The sequence below is a fragment of the Neoarius graeffei genome, chromosome 19 (genome assembly GCF_027579695.1).
Source record: "Neoarius graeffei isolate fNeoGra1 chromosome 19, fNeoGra1.pri, whole genome shotgun sequence".
NCBI lineage: Eukaryota > Metazoa > Chordata > Actinopteri > Siluriformes > Ariidae > Neoarius > Neoarius graeffei.
Window position 1 is genome coordinate 53,352,255 of NC_083587.1, and position 19,398 is coordinate 53,371,652.

The following is a 19,398-nucleotide window of genomic DNA, read 5'->3' on the forward strand; positions in this document are numbered from 1 at the left end:
ACAGAGGTGGGCGGATAGCGCTTTCCTCCGAGTGCGTTACACCACCCATTTGTGTAACGCATTTCAAAAATATGCAGTTGTCTGGCATCACGTGCCTCAGAGGAAGCATGTGATAGCCTTCATCCTCCCTGGTAGCTGGTTGTGTGATAGGGAAGAAACCAAACCAAAGAGTTTCAAATACAGATGTTATTAAAAAAAGTCAAAGCAGTCAGTTTGTATTAAAGTGACACAGGTTGATGTATTAAAAAGATGAATAGTACCCTGTGGAGTTAGAATAACCCCTAGGTACTTGAATCACACGCTGTATTGCCCGCTGCCTCATGGCTGTGGAGAACGACCTGGAAAAACACCACTTTACACTTGGGTATGGAAATGGCTGAAGTTTATCCTTATTATATTATAATGAGCAAGGTCGCAACAAACATGACGGAAACGGTGGCCTCCGACACAGAACCAAGCGCTTGAGAGCCTTCAAGCTCACATATGCGTTTAGATTTGGAATATTTCATTTATAAAAAGTTGATGTTTCTCAAAGTGGTGGCATGGTGGTGTAGTGGTTAGCACTGTCGCCTCACAGCAAGAAGGTCCTGGGTTTGAGCCCAGCGGCCAACGGGGGCCTTTCTGTGTGGAGTTTGCATGTTCTCCCCGTGTCTATGTGGGTTTCCTCCGGGTGCTCTGGTTTCCCCCACAGTCCAAAGACATGCAGGTTAGGTTAACTGGTGACTCTAAATTGACCGTAGGTGTGAATGGTTGTTTGTCTCGATGTGTCAGCCTGGTGATCTGGCGACTTGTCCAGGGTGTACCCTGCCTCTTGCCCACAGTCAGCTGGGATAGGCTCCAGCTTGCCCATGACCCTGTACAGGATAAGCGGCTACAGCTAATGGATGGATGGATGTTTCTCAAAGTGCAAACTCACGTCACTCACATGTCCAGCAGCATCTTGGCAAAGTTAGCATTAGATGCTGCGTTTGTTTTTGCCATTTTGGCCCTCCATCAGGAAAGCTGGCCAGCAGTATTTACTCTGCTTGTCTGCCATGTCCCCCCCCCCCCTTTCTAGCGCATTTCACCTCTGACAATGTCAGATACTTCCTTAAAATCATCGGGGTTTTTTTGTCTCGATTTAGGAGTCTTTTGTTCGATCTAGGTGATAGAGGTCTGCGCGGGTCGGATTTTTCAGTCCCGCTCCCGCCCGCGCCCGCATTGTGCAGTCCCACTCCCGCCCGCGCCCACAAAGAATTATGATTTTCAGTCCCGCTCCCGCCCGCGCCTGCCATATTTTGTCCCGCTCCCGCCCGCAAATCCCGCATGATGCAGACGTTCGTGTTATTTCTCAGGAAAGTTCTTGCCTTGACACAGCGTGACGCCCCCTACTTTGAGTGGATTTGAGCATAAATATCTACAGCTCACGTTCACGTTTATTATTTATCTTGTTTCTGAATTCAGCATGTAGTGTGTCTAATAATAATAATAATAATAATTAGTGCTGTCAAGCGATTAAAATATTTAATAGCGAATCACACATTTTTGTCACATGAGAAACCATTGTAATTCTCTGATCAGCATAAAAAAGTGAATGGGCTTGCTTTGTACCAATATTTTTTTTTTATTGCAAAGCAGAGCTAGCAAGAGAACCATGAGTGAACAACTCTAATCAGAGAGACAGGTTACACAGTGACGGTAGGCTTGACTCAATGCTATCTCAGAAATCCTTCCTGTAATATGCAAATTTGGCCACCTCTGATTGGACAGCCAAATTTGCATATTACAGGAAGAATTTCTGGGATAGCATTGAGTCAAGCCTACTGTCACTGTGTAACCTGTCTCTCTGATTAGAGTTGTAGACTAATGGCCCTTTTCCACTACCCTTTTTCAGCTCACTTCAGCTCGCTTCAGCTCACTTCAGCCCGACACGGCTCGCGTTTCGACTACCAAAAACCAGCACGACTCAGCTCGCTTCAGCCCTCCTTAGCCCCTAAAACTCGCACTGTTTTGGAGTGGGGCTGAAGCGAGCCAAAGCGAGCTGAGTGAGGCTGGGGGCGTGAGCAGACACTCCCCTGTGCACTGATTGGTGAGGAGGAGTGTCCTCACATGCCCACACACGCCCCGTGAGCGCGCTGGGATCTTTAAACACCGCAAACCCGGAAGGAGAAGAATTACGAATTACGAGAATTTCTGAAGCCTCGCCTCATCTATACGCTCTTGCCAGTATCTGTCCGCGTTGTCGGTGACAACAAGCCACAGCACCAAGACCAGCAACACTAACGACTCCATGTCCTCCATGTTTATTGTTTACTATTCGGGTCGTGAGACTACCGCTTAAAAGCTCACTGATGTCACTGTTTGCGCTGCTTAATGACATCACCTGACGTCCACCCACTTTCGCTAACTCCACCCAATGTTTCCACCCACTTCCAGCCAGCACGGTTCAGCACGGTTGTAGTCGAAATGCAACTCCAACAGCCCCGCTCAGCCTGACTCAGCACGGCACAGCTCAGCCCGACTCAGCCGCGTTTGTAGTGGAAAAGCGGCATAACTCAAGCAGTAAATCACTTCACTCATGGTTCTCTTGCTAGCTGGGTGTGAACAGCGAGTCATTAGAGTGATCAAAGGATTTCCCGTTAGGGTGATCGTAAATTTAAGATGTCATTCCTCACTCAATCTGGCAATCTGACTCTCTCTGCAAATTTAGGCATCTTAAAATGTTTTTATTAATGCCAAATAAAATATCCAGCACAAATTATATATGATAGACATAAATTAATAATTTATAAATTTTATTTCAAACACGTTTTTAGTTAGCGGGACTGCAGCTTATCACCGCTCCCGACCGCGCCACATATGTGCACTTCCGGTCCCGCCCGCAATGAGCTTTCAAAATTTGTCCCGTGCCGCACTGCTTTGCGGCGGGTCCTGCGAGTCCCGCGGGAGTGCAGGGCTCTACTAGGTGATCCGCCATGTTTGCTGTGGCTCCACAGTCGAGACCTCTGACCTGCACATGACCTCACGTGACTTTTCCGAACTGGCTGCTGAGCAAGCGGTTTGTAAACAGACTAACATGGTTAGGACACCCCGCATTAGGAAATAAAATGTACTGAAACCAGATGATGCATACCAGCTATTGGGATGTGTATCAGCTCAAATAATTCAGAAAGGGGAATGGATTAAATGATTCCTGAACCAGGACATTGACCTGCATCACTTTAAAAGATACGAGGTGGAGGCAGAAGACGTCATAATTGCTACTTTAAATCGGTGTAACTACTACTTAAGGCAATGCAATTCATTTAGTCATTCATCCTCAGGGTCTCGGTGGATCCGAGAACATTGAGTGCGACTGGATGGGACACCGGTCCACTGCAGTGCATCATGCATACTGATTCACAACTCAGGAAAATTTAAAGTAGCCAGTCCACCTACTGGCATGTTTGGAAGGTTGGAGGAAACCAGAGAACCCAGAAGAAACCCATGTGGACTTGGGAAGAACGTATGAAACTCCACATAGACAGTACCCTGAGCTCAGGATCAAACTGGATGCATGCATGCATGTACATGGATGTTGCATAAGTTATAACACCCATCCTGTTTTAATGAGAGTCAACCCACAATCAATGAAGTCAAATCAGTCTTAGTTGAGCAAGTCGGTAACGGGATTTCTCACTTTCAACATAAATCTTTATTTATATGACTTTGGTCTATAGCTGTCAAAGGCCTTGGATTTAAAACCGGTTACCGCTGTGACATCACACACTCAGGGCTGGCTGGCTCAGCAGGGCAGCTCGAATGCCAACTTGGCGCTTGATTTTAACTCTCAAAAATATTTTTTATTCCCATTTATGCAGCATACAAAAGTCAAGGATGGAGATACTATCCACTCAGAAATTTATTTAAAAATAAAGGTCCTGCGTACCTGCTTTAAGCAAGGGCACCTAACCTCCAACTGCCCCCTGGGTGCTGTAGCATAGATGCCGACTGCTCTGGGTAGGTACGTGTTCACTGATTCAGATGGGTTAAATGCAGAGGAGGAATTTCACTGTGCTTGGTGTACATGTGACAAAGGCTGCTGCTTCTTCTTCTTGCTCAAAAGCATGCCACACAACTCAATACGCATTCATCCTTCAGTGTATTTAGCACATTTAAAACCAACCAACAATTCAATATGGTATGACTTGGAGCTGTTTTGGTGCAATACGATTCAGTATTGTGCAAACTATTTTAAATAAGGTGCGGACACACGGGGGATATTTAAATCTTTCCGGCGTAATGTAAACCCCCCCCAAAAAAAAAAACCATCATAGAAAAAAGATGGAAAGATCCAAGTGTGGCATCAAGTGTTGCCCAACATCAAACATGCAGCATAATCCTTCCACAGAATCCCATTGCTCTTTAAATGGAGCTCCTACACACACGCCCTTCAAAGGCCTCAGAAAAACAAGCCCACCCTCCACACTTCTTCTCCCCTTGGGTACTTCTGCTGTCCAAACCAGAACTGGCTGTGAGCAAAGAGGCCGCACTGAAAGGCCCCGCTGTTCTGGACTCCAGCCACATGCTTTTCATTCAGACATGAAGGCTCGCAGCTCGCCTTCTTCTAAAGCCACATCCAGAAAAAAAAAGGGAAGAAAAAAAAAAAGAGGGAGGGTATTTAAAAAAAAAAAAAAAAAAAATTCCTAAACTCACCAGACTCCTAAATATGGACGTAGTTTTAGCAGAGTCAAAAGATGTACGTGCTCGCTTAGCCAAGAGAAGCATCAGTCATGTTTTCTCATCGGATGCAAGAGAAGGAAGGAGGTATGCCACAAAAAAGCTGATCATACACGGTGATATTATTATTATTATTATTATTATTATTATTATTAAGAACGCACTCTATGACTGGGAAATATAACAAAAATACCATACGATTCCTGAAGGCATTTCTACAATACACGGTATATAACTTTGCTTCCAAACTGCCAGCTGTGCAGTAGTGATGCACTGAATAAACAGTTATATGTAATAAACTGCAACGTTCATAATCAAAGTTTGATCTTTTAAAAACCGTAAATGTAATACAGGCGCTACAAGAAGTCTGACTGGTCCAGCTGTACAGGATAGAAGAGGCTTTGTAGTGAAAGGGTGGGTGTGTGTGAAGCTGTCACTGAGGCCTTACACAGAACACTAGCGTAACTGGTTCTCGCGCTCTCTGCTGTTACCTCACGCCAGGTGTTTATATAAGCCAGATGCAAACACCTGTGATGATCTATCAAAATCCTTCCTTCGCTCTGAAATGAAGCCAAGGCGTTCGCTGAATCTCTCTCGCTCTCTTAAAAAGAGAAAAACAAAGCGTGTTTTTCCAGTGGCATCTTTGATCACTCAGCAGTAGCCCTGCCTGTAAATTCCCGTCCGCATGCGGCCTTGTGTTTCACCTCCCGCTGATTGGTGTAAGAGGAGGAAGGCCTTCTGTAAAAACAACCACAAATCTCAGTGAGCACCTCTTTAAGGAGAGCTAATTACTGGACTATTATTTATGAGTGAACAAACTGGCTCGGTATAAATACTGGCCGTGAGCACTGTCTTCATCTTCAGGTTATATGACAGTCTGTCTTCTCGATGGAAACGCCGCTTTATCTCGTATGTGTACAAATTTATGCACGTTTTCGACAGTGCTTAGTATCAGCGTTATCGTAATGACGAGAAGCTTGTTAGTCCTGTCGGAGGAGCTAACTATAGATAACAAGAGCTCAGTTCAGAGGAACTGCTGGCATGTTAAGACTTAGTCCTCATATTCATAACTACACATCTATCAAGCTAGTATCTCACTGGGCTGTGACAGCTTGCGAACGTCATTCGCGAGAGAGTTTCGAAAGTGTCTTGAAACATTCGCGGGGCTTCTCAATTTCCTTGCAAAGTGTCGCTCTTTCGTCGCTGAAATTTTGAACATGTTCAAAACATTTGTGCGACGAGATCTCTCTCGAAATAGCCGCAAACGCGTCGCTGGTGTCGCAAAGCCGTCACGAACCCTTCTCAAGTCAGTTTCCGTGAGACAGGAAGTGCGAGTGTATCTCACTGGGCTGCGACAGCCTGCGACTAGTTGGAGACGCAACAATTGCGATAAAATAAGCGACTATCAATTCAGTGTGATTCCAAGCGAAAATTGTCGCCAATTCGCATATTTTATCACAATTGTTGTGTCTCCAACTAGTCGCAGGCTGTCGCAGCCCAGTGAGATACTACCCTTAGGCCCTGTCCACACGGCAACGGATTCAGGTGAATCCGATAAAATTGTTTATCGTTTCGGCCTGGCGTTCACACGCCACCGGCATTTTGGGTGCCCCAAAACGAAATCTTTTGAGAACGGGTTCCAGAGTGGAAAGACCTGGCAACGGCGCCATTGCGAAGTCGTCTGGATGAGTAGAACGGATTTGTTTACAATGACGTCACAACCACATGTGCTTCACGCCAGGTAGAAGTGTAACGAACTCGATGCGAGTTGTCAACAAATCCTATAACTTGGTTCATGAAACGCGCTTACAAAATATTTTCACTGTGAATATTTATTGTATCATGGTGCAAAGTGAGAGAGAGAGAGAGAGAGAGTTAGGGCAGAGTCAATCCCGCCAGCAAAAATAGGGGAAAAAAAAAGGAGCGATCTCACCTCTTCAGATGTTGGTTTAAGTCCTACAATACATTCCTCAAAAAGGGCGTAGAAGAACAAATTAATCCATCAACGTGTAGCATTCAATTTATTCCGGACCATTAAAGACGCCGCCTTCCACGTAGAATCATACGTCATCCTCGCCGCCATATTGGATGGGTCAAAGCGGAGAATAAAGATGCCTCATTCATGTGCTGCGTTTAACTGTACCAACAGGTTTGCTGTCCAAACGAGATCACATGGGATTACCTTTCACAGGTGAGACTGGAAAAATACTTTTCATTGTATTTGGTCATTATAATGTAATTTTACGAACAGATTTTTCTGACTTTGTGGCTAATATGAAGTCTCGCGCATAATAGTTTATACGCATGCGTCCTTACTTCTTCTATTGTTCTGGTGTCTCCGAAGGGACCGTCTTACAGCGCCCCTAGAGGTGTGGCATGTGTATTGCATCGTTTTCAGCAAGCGTTGCGTTGCCATATGTACCTGATATTTTACTGATCGTTGCCCATGTGGACGCGATATTTTTTTTAATAACATCTCGTTGCCGTTGTCGTGTGGATGTAGCCTTAGTCTCACTGGAGTCTCTGAAGGATTCATAGATATGAAATAACCACCTTAAGATGAACTTAGAGGTAGAATTTTCATCTGGACTATTCGCATTCGGTTTACGTTTCTCTGATTTAGGACAAAAAGCATCATAAAAGCCTTCATTTGGAATAAAAGATCATTCAGATTATTAGGTTACACACCTGTCGCTTTCTCTTCCAATCTCTCCATCTGTCGGTTTCTCTCTCCTTTTTTTAATATACATTTTTCTCTCCACATTTCACTGGATGTGGAAACGGGTGGAGTGCCTACTCCAGGTTAGGGGGGAGTTGCTACCTAAAATGGAGGCATTTAAGTATCTCGGGGTTTTGTTCACGAGTGAGGGTAAGGGGTAGCGGGAGTTGGACAGACGGAGCGGGGCAGCGTCAGCAGTGATGCGGACGCTAAACCGGTCTGTTGTGGTAAAGAGAGAGCTGAGCCAAAAGGCAAAGCTCTCAATTTACTGGTCCATCTATGGTCACGAGCTATGGGTAGCGACCGAAAGAATGAGATCGCGGATACAATCGGTAGAAATGAGTTTTCTCCGCAGGGTGGCTGGGCTCTCCGTTAGAGACAGGGTGAGAAGCTTGGTCATTCGGGAGAGACTCGGAGTAGAACCGCTGCTCCTCCACATCGAAAGGAATCAGTTGAGGTGGTTCGGGCACCTTGCTAGGATGCCCCCTGGACGCCTCCCAAGGGAGGTTCTCTGGGCATGCTTCACCGGGAGGAGACCCCGGGGCAGACCCAGGACACGCTGGAGAGATTATATCTCTCGGCTGGCCTGGGAACGTCTCGGTATTCCCCCGGAAGAGCTGGTGGAGGTGGCCGGGGAGAGGGAAGTCTGGGCTGCTCTGCTTAGGCTGCTACCCCCGCGACCCGGATAAGCGGTAGAAGATGGATGGATGTACATTCACTGGATGTGAGCAACTGCACGCTCTGATTGGCTACTCTACTAATAGGCTATCAGCTCATATACTGCGAGTAGAGAAAAACAAAATGGCAGAGCGTGTTGCTGAACCAACCGAGGACGAAATAAAAACTCGACTTGAAAACAAAACCCCCAAAAAGAGGGCAACAAAATATGGAATAAAAGTATCTGATGGTAAGAACACATCTATTTCACTTTTCAAGAATTCTAGCATTTTTCACAAATTGCTCCTGTCGTTTTGCCGGTGTGTTTACATTCTAAGCAGAAATGATTTTGTCGGATGTTTTGTATAAAGTTTTCATTTATTTAATTCGCAAAAAAATAAAAAGAGCCCCGTTTCTCAAAATCCAGTGAATGTGGATAGAATAAAACAGTTATTCCACTCAATCTCGTCGTACATGGCTTATAGCCAACTCAGCGCTACGCACCTCTTCGGCTATCAGCTCATGTACGACTTGATTTCATGGAATAACTTTTATATAAATCACTCTCTCTCTGTCCCTTTTCTCCTTGTCTTTCACTCCGTCCCTCTCTCCGTCTCATCTCATTTTTCATTCTGCCCCTCTCTCAATCTTTCTGTCCCTCTCCCTCACCTGTCCTACTCGATCTTTCTGCCCACCTCTCTCTATCTGTCTCGTTTTTCTCTCTTTTCTCTCTCCCACCACCCCCGCACCCCCATAGATTTCTGGAGCAGGAACTCACGGCGGCTGTTGGAGCCCTTCAGTGACGTGCGGCTTTGAAGTCGCAGCCAGATGACAGAGGAATGTTATCCCCCCTTCATTCCTCCTTCACAATAAACCAGAGAGCACATGGCATGAAATAAACATTTGATTCTGGCTGCTTTTGTGTTTGAGTGGTCATGAATATTGCTACAGTGGTGAAGAAATGTGTTATCTAGTTACGTACAGGTGACAGTTTAACAGAAGAAAAAAACAAAAGACAAAGTGATTTAGTAAGGTGTCGGACTACCATGAGCCATCAGAACAGCTTTAATGCAGCTTGGCATCGAGTCTACAAGTTTGTGTAAGAGTACTGGAACAAAGAACGATGGTTTTCGAAAAGATTTTCCTCAGCTGATGTTTTAGTCAGTGGTGGAGAATCAAATACATCGCTCCAAAATCTCCGAGTTGAGATCTGGGGGTTATGAAGGCCACAGCGTATGCTCGTTAATCTTTAAGCATCTTTAATCTTTAACGTTATACTGCACCAATAGAGATGACCTCACACAAAACACTTAACTTGATAGATTTCAACTTGTCTCTTTTTTAATGTTTGCAAGCAGCAAACAAGCAGCAGAGCCATTCTGGGATTGTAAGGCTTATTATTATTATTATTAGCAGCACTGAATTTCTCCTCTCTATTAATTGTTGGGTAGAATTTGTTCCTTGTATTTTATATACAGCTTTGACAAACAAACAAACGAGATTAATTTACCACTGATCCTATCCTCACATTAATACATTTTAGTTTTAAAACGCGTCAGTTTTGCTACGTTTACGCCTGGCGTCCACATTACCCTGGAGTTTTCAAGCCCCAAAAACTGAGACTTTTGGAAATGCCGCAAGACCCGTTTTAACTCTTTACCCCTGAATGACAACCCCATGTATATCCCATAATGACGAGATATGACGCCGGCGTGTATGCACCATAATGACGACTCTGAATTTGCCTCTACATCATACATGTCAACCCCTTTGGGTGTCCACCTGTAGTATCAGAGGAAGAAATCCATAAAAAAAATCAACATAAAATCCTTATAGCCTTCGAATCGCACCAAACTTAAATAAGTAAATATAACTTGCCCGAGAACTAGAGGTCTGCGCGGGACAGAATTTTCAGTCCCGCTCCCGCCCGCATTGTGCAGTCCCGCTCCCACAAAGAATTATGATTGTCCCGCTCCCGCCCGCCATATTTTGTCCCGCTCCCGCCCGCAAATCCCGCATGATGCAGACGTTCGCGTTATTTCTCACGAAAGTTCTTGTCATTGTTCATGTCATCAACAACAGCTCTTCTAAATTTGAGTGCCCCATCATCTACCGTACATGACGTGACACAGTTGTTGGATGGGGCAGAATATCTCGCACATCGAATTTGCCTATTGTGGCTGCCCTGTCAACTAAGTGTTGGGCTAACTGAACTAATCCCCGACCAGCGATGCTGTCATACGGGCGGAGGTCCGCAGCAACAAAATCAACGCATTTCTCCACGGTCTTTGCCTTCAACGCATCTGTCACTTTTGCGTTGTTCCCTCTGAACTCCAACAACTGTTGTCCTTTTAAGACGGTACATCCATGGCGATTCAGGCCTGATGTACCTGGTTTATGGCCGTTGTATGTTAGAACCTTTTGGCACTTATCACAAGCAAAGGGCAGCTGATTTCCCTCTGCGTCGTACACGAGTGAGAACGACTTCCAAATGTCTGATTTCAGGACTCTTGACTTTTTAACGGTAAATGCACCTCTTTTTAAAGCAGCACTTACTTCTGAAGCACTGTGAGCTTCACTAGAGGAGCTCTGCTCTTCTGCCATGATCGGAGATCTCAAACATGGAAGAGCGGAAAGGAATCGGAAACGTACGCGAGATTAGACCACATCCGCAAATTTAGGCATCTTAAAATGTTTTTATTAATGCCAAATAAAATATCCAGCACAAATTATATATGATAGACAAATTAATAATTTATAAATTTTAATTTTAAACACGTTTTTAGTTAGCAGGACTGCAGCTTATCACCTCTCCCGCATTGTGCACTCCCCCTCCCGCCCGCAATGAATTCAAAATTTGTCCCGTGCCGCACTGCTTTGCGTCGGGTCCCGCGGGAGTGCAGGGCTCTACCGAGATCTTCGTCCAGCATGTCGAAAATCGCCTCGCCCGTGCCGATATTGCACACGGACATGTCTATGATTCTTGACTTCGCCCCTCTGTTTATGTCGAAGATCCACACCTAAACGGCCAGTCGCTTGTCCGTCTTTTTGTCATTGGATTAGTCGATCATCAAGGAAAACGGCGATGTCCGGCAGTGCTGGATGATTGGTAGTGTAGCTTCGGGGGCTAAGCTCTTTGATTATTTGCGTTGTTTTGGTGCGCCTACAGCTGATAGATTTCGCAATCGTACTGTCCGTGCAAATTCGCGGCAACAGTTCTGTCAGGTGGTCCGCAACGGCTAGCGGCAAATTGTGCTGAGCAATAAAATTACAGTTCGTAACTTCTGCTCTTATTACACTTGTTGGTTGATCATCGGCCTTAGGCTTTGCAAACATCGTCATTTGCGGCTGATTCCGTTTCTGGTGCAAATTTCGCTGATGTAGTTTGGACCTCATGTGTTCCCTCACGTCGTAAACTCCAGACGCCGCAACTTTTATATCTCGCACACAAACTGTGCAGTGCGTGTACTCCTCATTTTTCGCCTGAACAATGACACCATTAAATGTCTCCTTCCATTCAGGAAGATACCGCCCACTGTATCTCATTTTCTTTCTCGGTGTTCCCATTCTTTCACTCAGCAGATGCTATTCAAAATCTCTCAGGTGTAAACAATGTCGCTCTGCACAACGAGAAAATCGTTCGAACAATGACCGTTTGGCGCGTTTAAATGCAGATCGTGCGCATGACCGGAACGAGCGAAGTCTCGCAGTCTGTACGAGGCTTGAGGAATAAACATCCGGTTTCACATAGTCTGGGTTATCTGCCCCTGCATACACGCTGTTCTTTGTCTGTAAATCGAGCTTTTGTATGTTTTTGCGACGATCAGCTGATGATGCCCGTACGCCCTTGAAATGAGCTAAAATCCGTATAATTTCCGGACAATCCGTATAGGTTGACATGTATGCTACATACGTACCGTATTTTACCCTTTACAGGTATCCCAGGTAAATATTTATGATAAAATGTATGAATTTTGAAAAGATAATAATTGAACGTTATATAAAGCATCTTTGTAAAGTTGCAGTAATCATTTATTGTACACCATTTGACATGAATTCTTCACGTAAAATGTGAAGATTGGTTTTCACACAGGTATTACTCACCTTTCAGACACGACCTGCGAGTTGGTGAAGGTTGAAACATAAGTGATTTTTGTATTCTGTGTCATGCCCTCTTTTCAAAAATGTATGATATGTCATGATTGTTTCAACATAATCATGAAGGAGAAGACTGATATGAACAAAACCTTGTCTTTAGACTTTTTTTCTTGTAAATATGTTCTAAGGGTGAACAGTATATACATATACAAGGGTGGCTGTAGCAACTGCTGAAAACTCCAGGGTAGCATTTTAGTGGAGACGTTTGGGAATGATACAGACACCCACGTTCTCTTTCAGAACGTATCCCTCCCCGATTCTTCATTACATTACAGGCATTTAGCAGACAGACTCTCTTATCCAAAAGCAACATACAATGTCCCCAGAGCAGCCTGGGGGTTAGGTGCCTTGCTCAAGCCATTCCTGCTGGTCCAGGGAATCGAACCAGTAACCTTTTGGTCCTGAAGCTGCTTCTCTAACCATTAGGCCATGGCTTCCCCATAATCAGACATGATTCCCCAGATTATTCTTTTTTTTTTAAACAGGGATGAGAATGAGAAATTGTATTTTCAGCTGAAAATTTAATCGGGGGTCCAGGGGGCCGAAGGCCCCCGGAAGCTAATGAGTTTTATACATTTTAGACCACTAGAAATGGTCTCAGATTGCTCAGTTGAATAATACTTTCAGTCCAAAGAAGCTTGAGTTTTGGACACTAATAAACAAAAATAGTCTCAATAATGCTCAGCTAAAAAGAATTTTTAACTTCATGCTAGAATGAAAGGAATGATGAATATAAATTAAACACAAAGACAGAATATTTGACATAATCCTGTAAATGTTTCAGTTACTTTATTAAAGAATGCAGTTACCTCTTTTGCAGTGAACTTGTCTCAACAGAAACACAATTTCCCTGTTGAACAGTTCCCTCAGCTCCCTTTCTTCCCTTTTGAAGCATGTTCAATCAAAGCAATGCACCCGTGAGAGCCATAATTAATAATGTCATTGCAGTAGATACATTGGGCTTTGCCGGGAGCGTCACATTTTCCAATGAAATCGGACAATTTCTCAACTACGTCTTCAGTGGTTTTGCCGATTTTTATCTTCAAAGTTACAGTTCTCTCTAACCAGTCCCAACGGAATTTATTCTTCACGTCTTTATCTATCACCTGAATAAGCGATTCGTTTTCTTTTGTGATAATTTTCACCATTTTGAAGCTCTTATTCGCTGTTACATCCTCAATCTCCGGCCTCGTGGAGCGCCATGTTGAATGAGTAAGAAAGCGAAATGCGAAGAACCAATCAGAACGAAGCTTACATGTGACATTTTGGCCTTTCCTATCTATGCTCGTTTACCATTGGTCAAATCGCGATATTTCTCTCTCAACGGCCAATCAAATACAGTGTACGTTCTGAACTGCCGATGTAAACAGAGCCTTGTTCCCGATGGTTGACCGGGTCAACACATACCTAACCCCCCCTAAATATTTTCTCCTCGGATTTAGACGATTCACAAAAATGACCCCTGGGTTGATAAAATCCGCGGAATTCCGCGGAAAATTCCCATCCCTGTTTAAAGATTTTTTTTGGGCTTTTTTCACCTTTATTGGATAAGACAGTGTAGAGACAGGAAATGAGTGGGAGAGAGAGAGATGGGGAGGGATCGGGAAATGACCTCGGGTCCCCGGATTTATGGTATGGCGCCTTATCCACCTGAGCCACGACGCCCCCAGATTATTCTGATTTTACGCGCATTCCTTGGCTCATTTATACAGCACATTCAGGATATGCATTGGTGGTGTAGTGGTTAGCACGGTCGCCTCACAGCAAGAAGGTTCTGGGTTCAAACCAAGCGGCCGGCAAGGGCCTTTCTGCGTGGAGTTTGCATGTTCTCCCTGTGTCTATGGAGAACATGCAAGGTTCCCTTGAGCGAGGCACCGAACTCCCAACTTGCTCCCCAGGTAGGTATGTGTGTGCTCACTGCTTCAGAGGAGTTAAATGCAGACAGGAAATTTCACAAGTGTGTGATGAATAAAGTTGCGCTTTCTTTCTTGCATCTCAATTGGGGGGTTTACCAGCACGCAGTAAAAGATTCATGTTTATACCAGCACGCGCATACCTAGTGTACATGAATGGTCATGTGATATGTTTTCAGGCATGTTAGTATGGGCGGAGATTTTTGATACAGAGCTAAAATGCTTGTCTGGACGGAGACGATTTTCATTTTAAGACTAAAACATAATGTGGACGTAGCCTGAGAAACTTCAACACCCTGTGAATGAAGCTCTCTGTTCCACACACACACAGTCAGAGACTGTAAATCAAACGTAAGACACGCCCACTGAGAATTTTCCTAAGAAGTCAGTCTTGATGTCGAGTTAACAGCTCACTCATGTGCTGCGGTTGTGCATAACGAGTGTGATTTCATCTGTAACTGCCCACCTCTGAACCTCCCTCATGCCCTTTAAAATAACACTCAGAGGAGTGATGCAATGCTGTCAAACTCTACAATCCTGAACTAAGCAGAGGGGACAAGCGGTGACACAATCGTGCCTGTGGCTGCCACACACATGCCAAGTTCCAGGCTGTCAAGCCCAATAGAGTTAAAGATGGTGTGGAAAGAAACGTGCTTCTGCTGCCGAGTGTGAAAAGAACAAAACCTTGACTAGACCGGCAGCTTGACATGCCTTCGCACTGCTCTGTGAACACATGCATGCTCAGATTGTGTCAATGTGATGGCGCCTCTGGTGATCTGATGTGTAAATGTGAATACAGACCATTACACCTGTCTCCTGTCTTTTGAAAGTTTCCTTTCGGCTGAGTTTAGCTCCAATTCGAAATAAAAGTCATGTTTCAGTAGCGCCTGAAGCACCCCCAGCTCTGTTTAAAAATTTTCACTGCTGGCAAATCGCTGTGGCATGAGAGGAACGATAAACTTGAGAGCATGCCGTTATAAGAAAATAACCAAATTCTGAGTGGTAATGGTCCCCTTTGTTGTATCACACCACTCAACATTGATTATTTTTTTCTTTTATCCTCTACATACAGATGATTAAACAGCAAAGCAGATATCAAATATGAACTCAAATGTGATTAAAATATTCTAAGATAAACAGAAATATCCCATTATTTGCAGAAATACTTAAACATCAGGTCAAAGTTGATCACATAAATATCCCAGTTTGAGCAGAAATACCACAATATGGATATAAAATATCCCAAAAGAAATCTCAGTACAAGCAAAACGATCCCAATACAAGCCAAAATGATCCCAATATTAGAAGAGAAAATTAATCAACACTTGGTTATAACATGCCAATACAAACTGAAGTAGCTCAGTATGAACAGAATTCCCAAAATAAAACAAATTTCTGAGGATTAACAAAAACAATCTAGCGCAAACTGAAATGAGATAAAATGTCTCAATTTGTGCAAAAAAAAAAAAACCCAATATGAAAGATTTCAATAGTAAGTGTGAATAGAAATAGCCCAATACAAGTGAACAGATCCCCAATATGTAAAGAAATCAGTGTAAGAGAAAATATTCCTATAGGAACTGATCTCAACATAAGCAGAAATTTTTTAATGAGAACAGAAATAGCCCAATACAATGTGAATCATACTCATTAGTCGAGTTGGTTTAGTACTTGAGTGAAACATTCCAACACAAACTAAAGTATTCCAGTGTGAACAGAAAAATCTCAATATGCACTAATATGTCCCGATTTGAAAAAGAAAACCCCAGTGTGAACAGAAACATCCCAATTTGAGTTCAAATCTCAGTGTGAAGAGAAATATCCCAATATAAGCCAAGTTATCCCGATATGGCTGAAACAAAACACAAACAGAAGTACCCCAATATGAACAGAAAAATACCAATAGGAGCTAAAATGTCTCAATTCGAGTAAAATTCCCCCAATGTGAACAGAACTATCCCAGTACAAGTTCACTTATCCCAATATTAGTAGACATGCTTCATCATTTGGCCGAAACATACCAACACAAACTGAAGTATTCAAGTGTGAACAGAAAAATCCCAATATGAACTAAAATGTCCCAATTTGAGAAAGAAAACACCAATTCGAACAGAAAAACAGGAGCATCCCATTTTGAGCTAAAATGTCTCAATGTGAACAAAAATATGCCAATATGAGTAGAGATGCTTCAACATTTGGCTGAAACAAACCAACACAAATTGAAGTAGTCAAGCGTGAACAGAGAAATCTCAATATGAACTAAAATGTCTCAATTCAAGCAAAATTCCCCCAAGGTGAACAGAAATAGCTCAATACAAGTTAACTAATTTTAATATTAGTTGAGATGCTTCATCATTTGGCTGAAACAAACTGAAGTATTCATGTGTGAACAGAAAAATCCCAATATGAGCTAAAATGTCTCAATTTGAGCAAAATTCCCCCCAATGTGAACAGAAACAGCTCAATAAGTTAACTTATCCCAATATTAATAAAGATGTTTCATAATTTGGCTGAAACACAAACTGAAGTATTCAAGTGTGAACAGAAAAATCCCAGTATGAGCTAATGTCCCAATTTGAGAAAGAAAACCCCAATGCGAACAGAAAAACAGGAACAACCCATTTTGAGCCAAAATGGGTAAGTGTGAACAGAAATATCCCAATATTAGTAGAGATGCTACATCATTTGGCTGAAACAAACCAACAAACTGAAGTATTCAGGTGCGAACAGAAAAATCTCAATATGAGCTTAAAGTGCATATCACGGGTAAATTTAGGAGCAAGATCAATGTAATTCTCCTATTTTATATTAAACTTTGGTCAAATATCTGCCACATTTTGCATTTTGTGCAATTTTACCTTGTGCAATACCAGAAAAATTCAGTTGAATTCAAGCCATTTGAGGCGAATTTGTCCACCTCTGAAAAAACTTGGCATTTGGATTTCCCAGGAAACACTGATTTTCATGACGTTGCATGCGGGACGCCTCCTTCTGAATCCTACGTCAGCACTGGTTTTGTTTATGAGAAAACGACCTGGTGGTTTTCTGCAAATTTCTTCAACGTTATCACGTAATTATTAAAATGGTTAACAGATGTTTCTTAGGAGGGTGTAGCAACACCAATCTTGATGGGATTAGTACTCCTCGTTTTTCAAAAGACTGGTCAATGAGAGAGAAATGGGAGCGCTTCGTGCGAGGCACCCGGAAGCTGAGGACCAAGCAGAGCCGAGAAAAAGACCAAGAAAATCAGCAACTCACAAGTTGACTGTTGCCAGGGTAAAAAATTATTCTGACATCTCATTATATTCTTCATCCAAAGGTGAAGTAACCTTGCACTCAGGTGACAAGTCCATATTTCAACACAAAATCGCTAGCTGCTAAACTTGGTCTACACAGGCTGTGCACTGAAACCGTGCAAGCTCTCGCAGCCTGCTGGCGGTTCGGCAGGTAACGTCACGAATCTGGCTCCAGACTCCCTTGGGATTTTTCCAGACGCGTTTTATTTTATTTTTTTTCTGCTGTAGACAGATGGCCTTGTGCACATTGGGGGGAATGTTCACATTCCCCCCAATGTGAACAGAAACAGCTCAATAAGTTAACTTATCACAATATTAGAGATGTTTCATAATTTGGCTGAAACACAAACTGAAGTATTCAAGTGTGAACAGAAAAAACCCAGTATGAGCTAATGTCCCAATTTGAGAAAGAAAACCCCAATGCGAACAGAAAAACAGGAACAACCCATTTTGAGCCAAAATGTCTCAGTGTGAACAGAAATATCCCAATATTAGTAGAGATGCTACATCATTTGGCTGAAACAAACCAACACAAACTCAAGTATTCAGGTGTGAACAGAAAAATCCCAATATGAGCTTAAAATGTCTCAATTTGAGCAAAGTTCCCCCAATGTGAACAGAAATGGCTCTATATAAGTTAACCAATCTTAATAATAGTTGAGATGCTTCATCGTTTGGCTGAAACATACCAACACAAACTGAAGTATTCAGGTGTGAACAGAAAAATCCCAATGAGCTTAAAATGTCTCAATTTGAGCAAAGTTCCCCCAACGTGAACAGAAATGTCCTAATGTGAACAGAAAAAAAAAATCCCAACATGAGCTAAAACGTCAAAAATTCCTCCCAATATGAACCGAAATATCCAAGTGTGAACAGAAAAAAAAAAAAACTTGAATTATCTGTGTTCTATTTGAAACATGCTCACTTTACCTGAATGTGCCTTGTCTTTAGCTCAGACCTTTCACTTTCTCCTGCTCCTCTTTTTGAAAGAAAGCCACTCACTACAAAACTGTCCCCTAAATAAAAAAAATCCGAATTAAATCGTTAAATTATTCACATGAACATCTATAAACTTGTAAAAGAACATGAGCAGAGTCACACCTTCAGGATTTTCTCTCCGTTTGCAGGCTGTGAGAGACAGAGTAAGTGTTATTTATGAATTAACATTGCATTTAAAAAAATAAATGCACATATATGTGCATTAACTCACCGTGCTTGGACTGCAGTTTACCCATTTCTATAAAATAAAATAAAATAAAATATTTCACTTGACTCCTGTGAAGCAGCAGAAACCCTCGAGTCTTTCCACTTCAGGATGTTTCACATTATGCTCCACAAACCAAAAAAAACCCATTCATTAACAACTCCAATGTTTATCCAAAGACATATTTGCAGCTTGACGACATTTCAATTCATCTAAGAAATATAAATAATAACTACAGAGTTATATGAACACACACACACGCTCGCCCTGCTGCAGCTCTCCTCTGCTGCTCCAAAATCCAAATGCCCGACAATCTCCACTTCAACCTGTGGAGGCTGAAACTGAACGGCTGCATGCTAAATAGTCCTTAATTAAAAAACAAAGTGCACTACATAGGGAGCATGTTCTGTTATTTCCCTCCTCAAAGAAGTGCACGTGTATGAGATGTAAGGCGTTATTTAGAGTGCGCCCTCTGAGCGTGCAGCCCAACACCCCGCCCCTAACTTGGCAAAACCAACAACGACCTCCTATTGGCTGAAGCAAGAGCGCGCGCGAAGGCACGCAGAACCCCCGTCGTGGCGTCTCTCACGCGCTTTCCATCGGATTTAAAAAAAAAAAAAAGTTTGTGCAAAGTTTTAACGGTTTTTTTTTTTTTTTAATTGCGACGCTCTGATAGTGATCAAAGCACATTAGCTGATTTTTATCTTCAATTTGAAAAAGGAAAGGAGAATGTTTCTGATCATTTAAAAATAT

General features: G+C 42.9%; 1 protein-coding gene across 2 annotated transcripts in view; it reads right to left on the bottom strand.

The window, feature by feature from the left end:
• Window positions 1-18,933, bottom strand: part of nkd2b (NKD inhibitor of WNT signaling pathway 2b) — a 128,162-nt gene extending 109,229 nt beyond the window's left edge. For both annotated transcript variants that reach the window (XM_060900287.1, XM_060900286.1), the window contains exons 1-3: window positions 18,652-18,933; window positions 18,543-18,569; window positions 18,372-18,457 (exon numbers count right to left, since the gene is read on the bottom strand). In XM_060900287.1, coding sequence (XP_060756270.1) covers window positions 18,372-18,457; window positions 18,543-18,569; window positions 18,652-18,676 — 138 coding nt within the window. In that variant the 5' untranslated portion in view covers window positions 18,677-18,933. The remainder of the gene's footprint in view (window positions 1-18,371; window positions 18,458-18,542; window positions 18,570-18,651) is intronic.
• Between the last annotated feature and the right edge of the window lie 465 nt (window positions 18,934-19,398).